The sequence below is a fragment of the Macaca fascicularis genome, chromosome 7, assembly GCF_037993035.2.
Source record: "Macaca fascicularis isolate 582-1 chromosome 7, T2T-MFA8v1.1".
In the NCBI taxonomy this organism is placed as follows: domain Eukaryota; kingdom Metazoa; phylum Chordata; class Mammalia; order Primates; family Cercopithecidae; genus Macaca; species Macaca fascicularis.
Window position 1 is genome coordinate 137,057,201 of NC_088381.1, and position 9,339 is coordinate 137,066,539.

Below are 9,339 nucleotides of genomic sequence, written 5' to 3' on the forward strand. Positions count from 1 at the left end.
AATAGTATGCACTCAAAAACTATTTGTTGAACTAATAAATAGACCAAATAATAAAATTTAATACCTTCACAGCAATGAATTATCAGTAAATAGAAAAGGCCAGAAGAAAATTTGAAAATTAATTCCTCAATTACCTTGTTAAAACGTCTATACTATGAAAGCTTTTCAAAGTCAGAAACCTGCTCTATCACTGGCCATATTTCTCCTGATATGTAACCACAGAACCAAGAAATTCATTCTAATTAAATGAACAGCTTTAATAAAGCCAGGCTTTATTTAACTGGCTAAAGCCAAACACCTTACCTGCAGATAATGTGCTTTTAGACTAATTTATTTACAAAAAACTGATTTCATAAAACATGATATAAACTAGTGATTGGGAAACAGGAAATGACCATTAATTAACAGGTTCAAATTAAGCATATAGGTATAATCATAGCTATTATTCAATGCTTAAAAATACTCTTTGATGACAGTACTGGTTAAGCTTATTCACAAAGTATTTTGAACAGTTCACCTCATGGAGATCTTTCTCAATTTTTCATGGTGTACTGTGCCATGTGCAGTATATGCTAGATGATGAAAGTATCACTCTCCTAAAAGCCTTTCCTGACATTCAAGGGAAACAACAGTTGCAGGAGCAGCAGCAACAGCATGGGTTAGGCCCTTGTGCTAAGAACTTTACAAATGTTATTTCATTCAATCCTTACTACAACCCTGTAGGGTATTATTATCCTTATTACATGGGTGAGGAAACAGACAAGAGAGGATAAGTGACCAAGTAGCTGGGTTGGTATTCACCCCAGGCAGTCTGACTTCAGGGTTCATACTCCAAAGTCTCTCTCTATATATTATGGATCCTTAAAATGATCAATATGGTCAGAAACCCATTTGAACTAGAAATAGGCTAAATAGTTATCCCCATTTGTAAGTATTATGACCAAGCAACTAAATGCCTCTCCCCATTCACAACTCCTACATAATTAATACCTTGAAACATCATAGTTGCTCATGCTATTTGAAAAACTTCTGAAGGCACTCTTCCTATATTTAGTCACTATAACTAAAAACTTCATACTTACGGGTTATTCTGCTAGTTCTACAAGTTCCAATGCCTTAAATCTCGATTCAGGGGAAATAATATTATAGCCACTCTCATTCCAAACAGCCAAATCTTTGTTTTTGTTTACTGCTCAGATGATCTGCACAAACCCTTTACAACATATAAAAAGGCGGAGTAACAATCCAAGTCGAATGCACATAGAGATACATTCTGATTGGTCATCTAATCAGAGCTCTAAAAGATGTTCATTTTCTTCGCAAAAAAAAAAAAAAAACTTTAAACAAACATATAAAGGATCCCATTCTAGGAAAAAGGAAAAGCATAAGAGGAGGCAATGAGAGCAATTTAGAGTACTAGATGCAACCAAAGACCTAAAAGGTAAACCTGAGATATACCCTAAATATGTGTACTACTGTAACCTCATTGATGTTGTTAGGATCTCTTGTGTCGCTTCAACATACAATGTTGTTCGCCATCCCTCAAAGGACTAACACACATAAATATTCTAAGAAGAGACTACAATCATCAAGTATAAGCTAGTCTTTATAAAAAGTAATGTTCACGGGCTGGGTAGGGTGGCTCACGCCTGTAATCCCAGCACTTTGGGAGGCCGAGGTGGGTGAATCACGAGATCAGGAGTTTGAGACCAGCCTGGTCAACATGGTGAAACCCCGTCTCTACTAAAAATACAAAAATTAGCCGGGTGTGGTGGCACGCACCTATAATCCCAGCTACTCGGGAGGCTGAGGCAGGAGAATTGCTTGAACTCAGGAGGCGGAGGTTGCAGTGAGCCAAGATCGTGCCACTGCACTCCAGCCTGGGCGACTGAGCAAGACTTCATCTCAAAAAGAAAAAAAAAAGTAATATTCACTCAAAACCAAGTTCATAAAGCACCTTCACATATAACATTTCATTGACCATTCACTATCCCCATTCATCTACCAGTTTGAGGGCAATCGTTATCCTCATTTTACAGATGAGTAGTGAAGGGGCTTACCTAAATTCAAACACTTTGTGACTGGTGGAGCCTCCAACTCAAATCACATGACATCAAATCCCAAGCACTTTCCACACCACATTGCGCCTCCTCATTCCACATCAAAAAGTCACAAAACTATCCTGTCTGCCTAATCTGCACTGGTCTATTACCAATACTGTAAGAACAATTGTCTGTTATTAATGACACCACGTGTTACGAATACAAAAGAGAAACAAAACAAACTCAGTATTTTCTCTGACAGGCCTGGCACTCTGTTCAGCACCCAACCTATACCTTGACTAACATAGTTCTCACAAGCCCCTCAGGTAGGTGCCGATATTCCAACTGTATACCTCAGAAAACACATTCAGAGAGGCTTAGAAACTTGACTAAGGTCACAGAATAAACAAATGACACAGCGATGATGTTAGCCACACGTCTGCTATACCACACTGCCTAACACAGTATCACAGCGATGCCTTTTTCTGGTCATCAACAAGAAAAATCAAGTACTTTTTAGGTTAAAATATCTTAACGTGTCAAATAACCATTTCTCCACTTGTTGCTGTCATAATTTCACTTCCAAGCACAGCACCTTTTCTTCTTCCTGATTTTCTCTGGTTTACTCAATATCTGCTGGCCTCACTGTGCCCTGGAACAGGGGATACTGTTGGAACAGAAAAGTGATGTATTATTAACTAATAGTACTTTACTCAGCCACAGGAATCATGCAAATATTATTTCTGCTCTGGGTCTAAGTTAATTCTGTCAAGTAGTATGTGTCAGTTACCAGAAATGTGAGCCTGCCCAAACAATTATGAAATGAAAACAATGAACAATCTATCATTTTAATCACAGCTCTCTAAGGGCTTTCCAATCCAGACAAGACACAAGAACAACAAAATGCATAAAAGTAATCTCATTACCATCCCAGAGTCTGGCATCCCACCACATTACAACATTGGGGATACATAGCATTAGCCTCAGAATACTGTGCTCCCCCCGCTCAGGTGCTGACTGCTAATGAGAGACAAAGATAGATAAGAAAAAAAAATATAAACATGACACTAGTTTTAAACTTGGGAAAATTATCGAAGGACTTCCCAGAACAAAATGTAATTAGCTTTAACAAGTTAAGGTATATTAGGACTCCCAAAGGGGGCTTCCTTATCTGAAGCAAACAGGAGGAACTTTCTGTTAACACAGCTGTATACTCATAATGGAAGGTAAATAGCTAAAAAGGCTTTAAACAAAAACTCTATATCCAAGGAACAAACAGGAAAAGCTAGGTGTATCTTAGCCAAACTGGAGGAGCGGTGGAATAGCCTGCTGATAGGATTAAGAACAGGAACAGGAGTAGATAAAGAGGGAACAGGAAGAACTGAGCTAGAGGGAGTATGAGGGGAAGGAGGAGGAGCAAGGGGCAAAGAAGGCTGGAACCCAGGAAGTACTGATGGAGATGGGCACCACAAGCCTAGAAAAGTAAGGAAATAAATACCCAGAATCGAAAGGTCTGCCAGAGCCTCCCTTGTGGAAAGGACTTTCCTCTTTTACAAGCTAAAATTAAGATAAAGGAAATGACCTGGCCAAGACTAGAGAAAATAGAGTTCATTTAAGATATAGGGGAGCGTCTTGCCCAAGGATAAAAGGAGTAATAACTGGTAGCGAATGGAGGGAACTTTTTAGTGCTTTTCAAAATGTAACTTCAAATAGATAAATTATATGGCAGGGAAATTATCTCAATAAATTTGTTATTTTTTAAAAAGTTTGAGCTAGGCATGGTGGCTCACGCTTGTAATCTCAGCACTTTATGGGGTGAGACAGGAGAATTACTTGAGGCCAAGAGTTCAAGACTAGCCTGGGCAACACAGGGAGACTCCACCTTTACAAAAAAAAAAATTTTAAAATTAGCCGGGCATGATGGCACCTGCCTGTAGTCCCAGCTACTTGGGAGGCTGAGGTGGGAGGTTAGCTTGAGCCTGGAAGGTCAAGGCTGCAGTAAGCAGTGATAGCCTACTGCACTCCAGCCTGGCCAACAGAGTGAGACCCTGTCTCAAATAAATACATAAATAAAGGCGTGTCAAGCTGGGCAACCTGTGACTACTCACAATTCCATTAACATGATTAGTTCAGTTGTCTCCAAAAGAGTACCCCCAAATTCCCTCACTCAGTAGGTAAAGTTTACTTATGTCTGGGAACTTCTCTGTTGGAATACATCAGGAGTTTTATGAATACATAAAAAACAGTAGCGGGGAAACTGGTAGCTAGGTCTTTAAAGAAGAAGTCTTCCCTCACTTTTGCTCTTGAAATTTATTTGATAAAATTTTACATAGTGGTGTGGGGGAAGGAAGCTTTCGTCTGAAAGATCAGATTTCTTCAGCAGATGATCTAGGGCCAAAATCTACCTAGTCAAAGAGAAAACGATCTGGGGTACAAAAGTCACGTCAGTTCTGGACAGACCCCAGAAGGTTTATCATAAAATGATCACAGAAGATCTTTCTCTTTGCTACCCCCAAATTGGACTGTACGCCCCGTGTCACTTCAGACGGTTACTCGCGAAGACGGATGCTTTGCCATGATCCCAGAAGTTTCTGGCGAGCTGCTGACATAAATTAGAAAGCCACTCGGGGACCGACCTGGGTGAAGCTAAGCGCCACGTCCAGGGCTGGGCTCCCCCTTCATCCCTCCCAATATAGGAAAAGGGACAGAAGAGGGCAGCAGCCAAGCAGGAACGCCCAGTCAGTCGTCTTCACCCCCCTCCCCTGAGCCAGGTTTCGGGGAGCCGCCCCCTAGCCCTCACGTAGGTCCATTCCCACCCGCCCCTGCCCTGGGCCCGCGACCCCAGGGAGGAGGGGACAACGGCGGCGAGCGCCCCCACCGGCAGCAGGCGCACCTCCCCGGGGGCAGCTGTCGCCGCGGCCCGCGGGGCCCGGGCCTCCCCGGGAGCAATAGGCTATCGATTCAGCTGCCTGTCGCTAGGAGCCCCGGGAGAGCGAGGCCTACACCGCCCGGCCGGAGCCCCGGCCTCGATTTCGCCACTTTCCCCAAACCAGAGGGAGAGCCCGGGGGCAACCAGGCCGGTCTGGGCGACAGGGAGGAGAAGCAGAGACCACTTGCAACAGCGGCCGCAGGAAACAGGGTGCGGAGCGCCGGGCTCCCGCCAACAAGTCTCCCGGGGACCCCCCCTACCCCCTGCCTCACAAGTTGCGCATTCAAGTTCAGGCTGGTGCCCTTTAGCCTCCACAGCCCTCGCCACTCTCCAAACCGTATTAAAAACAAGACGCAGAAGGGGCCACAACCGAACGAAAGGCCATGGTGCTGGGCCCCTAAGAGCGCCAAGGGGGGCGGCCCACCGCGGCCCTACCGTCGCCAGTCACCTCCCCTCTGCAGACCCCGCCAGCCCCCGGGTCGCAGCCCCCGGCCCCTCGGCGTCCGGGTCTGTCACCGCCCGCTTTCCAGCCCCAAGACCCCTTTTCCTTGACGCCGGCGACGGGAGCTGCAGCTCCCCCTTGCCTCCGGCGCTCCTCGGCCTCCTCCCCCTCCACATCCCCAAAATGCCCCCAGCACCTTTTAAAGTACGCGGAGGAAGAGTTTGCCGTCAAACTTTGTCGAGCGGTAACCTCGCCCCCCTCCCCGACCCACACTTTCGGGGCAGGCATCAGAAGAGATCACTTTGCACTTGGGATAAAGCGAATTAAGGAGCTGTCAACCATTTTAGGTCTTTTTTATAGAAGACATCCTCTCCTTCCCCTCCCCCTGCAATGGTTTTAATTTGACACCAAACCTTCCTACCGCAGAAGGGGGTTGAGAAAGGGAGGGGGTGGGGACAGAGGGCAGGAGGAGGGTGACGGGGGAGAGCGAGAGGGGGAGGCTGGGAGGGTGCGGGGAGGGGAAGGGGGTTGATTTACCTGAGACCAGCCACTGGCCTCCATTGTTGGAGAATTCAATGGCATTGACACAGCCGAAGTGGCCGAGGAGGTCCTTCTTGTAGAGGTTTCTGCAGCCCCGCAGGCGTCTCCTCTGAAAGTCCTGAGTGAGCAGGGGGTCCCCATGCAAGCCCCGCTGGGACAAGAAGCCCACCACTGACCTCATGCTGCCCCCCAGGCCAGTTCTCCTCTTCATGCTGGAACCGCCGCCGCCGCCGCTCGCGCCGCCGCCCCTCCCTCGGCCTCACGCGCGGCCGCCGCTCCCCCCACCCGGCCCTCCCCCCGCGCTGCGATCCGGATGGTTCTTTAACCAGCCATGGCAGGCAGAGCGAGGTGTGCAGACACTCGGCGGCGTTCGCGGCTTCCTGACGGTCCCCTCCCTCTCCTTCCCCCCGAGGCTCCTCCCTCTGCTTCTCCGCCTCCTCCAGCAGCTGATCTTCAGCTGCTGCCGCGCTTCCGCGATGCGCGGCCCTTCCGCCGGCCGCGGGGCCCCGAGAACGCGGCGTCGGCGCCCCTCCCCCTTGCGGGGGGCTGGCCGGAAGAACGCGGGCTGCCGGCCGGGAGACCACGGGCCCCTGCTGCTTTCGCCGTTGAGCCGCTTCCCACGCGGGGATCCGGGTGGCGCCGGGCAGAGACACCGCTGCACCCCAGCGCCTCGCACTCCGCGGAGTTGAATGCGCGTAACAATCCGGGTGGCCACTGGGCTTCGGCTCGCCCTCCTCCCGCGGGAATCCGCGGGCCGGCGGCTGTCCGGAGGCCAGCGCCCGTGCGAGTTCGGGGGAAATCCGGCTGGAGTGGGGGAAGGTGCGAATGGGGGCTCCGGTCCTCCTTCCTCTGCTGGCCTCTGCCTTGGGCAGTCCGGCCCTGCCCGAGGCGGGGGAACCGGGAGTTCGGGCTGCACGCTTGGAGGAAGGTTGCCAGGGGGTTTTGTTCGCGCACCCGGCCCTTCCCCTCTCCCGGTAAATGTTTAACACCACCGCTCCTCCCCAAGTCCAGTTCTCTAACTCTTCTCTTCCTCCGGTCCTTCAGTAGAAAAAGGCTAAATTGTTCCGTCTGGCAGATTAAATAGAGTGGTACATGGGGGGAAAGAGAAAGGGAGAAAGGGATAAAGAAGTGGGAAGAAAATTGCCAAAACCGAGTTGTTGAAGTCCCGAGAAGCACGAGGTACTTCTCTCCGTTCCAGATAAATTTGCAGGACACAAGAAGCGTGATTTGAAACTAACGATATATGTTATTTAATTGGGTGCGGTGAGCTCCTCTTAAAGGTCTTGAGTCGGGAGCGCTGAGGTTGGACAGCTGTTAACCAGCAGCTGCGCTCCAGGCCAGAAGTGGCTGCACTTCAGTAGGATGGGAGTCACCGCGTTGACCCTAGTGGGTGTTAAGTGCTTTGGAATTCTACCAGATACAGTTAAAAGTCCCCTTTTCGATGTATTATAGTACTTTTCCTGGAAGCTATCCTCTGTCATTAAGTGGTAATAAGCTACTGAAATAGGCACTTGTCAGTTTTGCCCTTTCAAGTTAGCAGGAATTACATCCTCTGGACCAGAGGTGGCACAGGAGCAGTTGAGTAGAATCATCATTGAACGATGGGCTGTACATCTCTGATCTGGGGAAGATGATAATAATTTTTTTTTTAAAAAAAAGGATCGGCTGAACATGGAAGAGGGTTTACCCGTCAAGCAAAATTAACTTCTACTTTTTGTTCAGTGACAATAAGATTAATCGTACTAATAACAAATATGCAAGTGTTTCATATAAAAGTACATATTCTAGCAAACATTACTAAACAGAAACCAAATTCCATCAGAATTTGTGGAAAAGGGCAAAAAATATTTTTAAAGAAAATCAAATTCCTAAAATGTGAATTTTAACGGAATATTGTTCCCCTAAATAGGAAACTATGTAGGATGCCTTCTAATAATCCTTTGTTTATTCATTATAATAACCACCTGAAAATTAGTAGCAGTATACCAGCTTTGTTAAAGATGTATAGCACCAAACATCCTTTTGTCATAGAAATGTCAAAATGTGTAATTAATCATTTATTTTTGTGACGATGTGAGTCTGCCCCACTCTGCTATAAGTTCTCCGGGAGCAGGGACTACGTCTGCTCAAGGGTGTATGCCTGGAGCCAGCACTTGCTGGCACTAGTGGCCACTTTAATGCTTGCTGAATTCATGAATGAACTTAGGGAGTGGGAAAGAGTTTGGAGGGAAAGGTCGTGCTTTCGGGTTTGGATATGTTGAGTTTGACTTGTTTCATTCCAGTGGGATCCACTCGTTCCAAGGCCAGTTTCCCTGCTCACTGTTCCTTTGCTTGGCATCCTCAGTCCACACATTCAAAACCCTCTCTGACTTCTTCCAGTTAATAGGCCATCATTTATACCTACACTAGTTGCCTGGGGTGGGGGAGATTTGTTTGAAGTGGCCTTTACTGTGGCAGTATATAATACGTACCCTCCTCTGCCTTCTTAAGAACATACCCCCTTCTCTACAGTTTTTACTGAATTCCTGGAAAAATTGTCCCATTTACCTCAGCATAAAAATAGACCAGTGTCTGGTCACATGCCAGCCCAAATCTAGGACTTTGCTGGAAACTTCCTTAACTGTTGGGTGACCAACCGTGACAGAAAGGTAGGACCACCTAGTCTGTTTATATCCTACTGCTAGTCTGGCCAGCTTTTTGTAAGCCTGAGTGAAATATCTTCCTGTTTCTATAATTAGAGTTGTCAGATAAAATGGAGGATACCCAATTTGGTGTGAATTTCAGATAAACAATGAATGTTTAAGTATACCCCATGAAATATTTGAGATATACTAATTATTGTTTATTTGAAACTCGAATTGGGCATCCTGAATTTTTTATTTGCTCAATCTGGCCACCTACTTATAACCAACTTCAAAAGATGAAACTCCATGATATCAATTTGCTTTTATTAAGAATTTAACATAGTCCCTTATGTCATTTATTGCAAACTAATAATATTGTACATAACTACATACCACAAACTTTTTTCCACCACACCTGTAACAAAACTGCAATACCACAAACATTTAATCATCTTTGATGACCACATGAGCTTTGTCTTTTTCATATAGGCATTTATTGTGAAAAGGCCAGCGTACTTAGCTTTAAAATAGCAAATGAAATTACTTCTGAGTAAATTGAACCACTGCAGAGAATGTGTGAAGGAAGAGGGAGAAGAGTGAAAAACTCATAATTTTCTTACCTAAACCCAGAAACTTATGTGTATTAATGTTCATGTTCAGGAAGCCTTGAAACACTGATTTGGAAATTCATTCTGGAAAAACAAAGATATGGAAATTGCTTAACCCAGGAACTCTTAATTGCTTCACCATGGGTTGAATACT

The 9,339-nt window shown here is 46.2% G+C and overlaps 1 protein-coding gene across 10 annotated transcripts in view; it reads right to left on the reverse strand.

Moving 5' to 3' along the window:
• DCAF5 (DDB1 and CUL4 associated factor 5) overlaps positions 1–6,343 on the reverse strand; it is a 109,592-nt gene extending 103,249 nt beyond the window's left edge. For 4 of the 10 annotated variants that reach the window (XM_073997615.1, XM_073997611.1, XM_073997613.1 and 1 more), the window contains exon 1: positions 5,610–5,795. Coding sequence is in view for 2 of the 10 variants with exons in the window: in XM_015453919.4 (XP_015309405.3) it covers positions 5,951–6,164 (214 nt within the window). In the remaining 8 variants the exon portion in view is untranslated. Of the gene's footprint in view, positions 1–5,609; positions 5,796–5,950 lie in introns of those variants that run through there. The other 6 variants (XM_015453919.4, XM_073997612.1, XM_005561591.5 and 3 more) reach the window with 3 other exon arrangements.
• Positions 6,344–9,339: the final 2,996 nt, after the last annotated feature.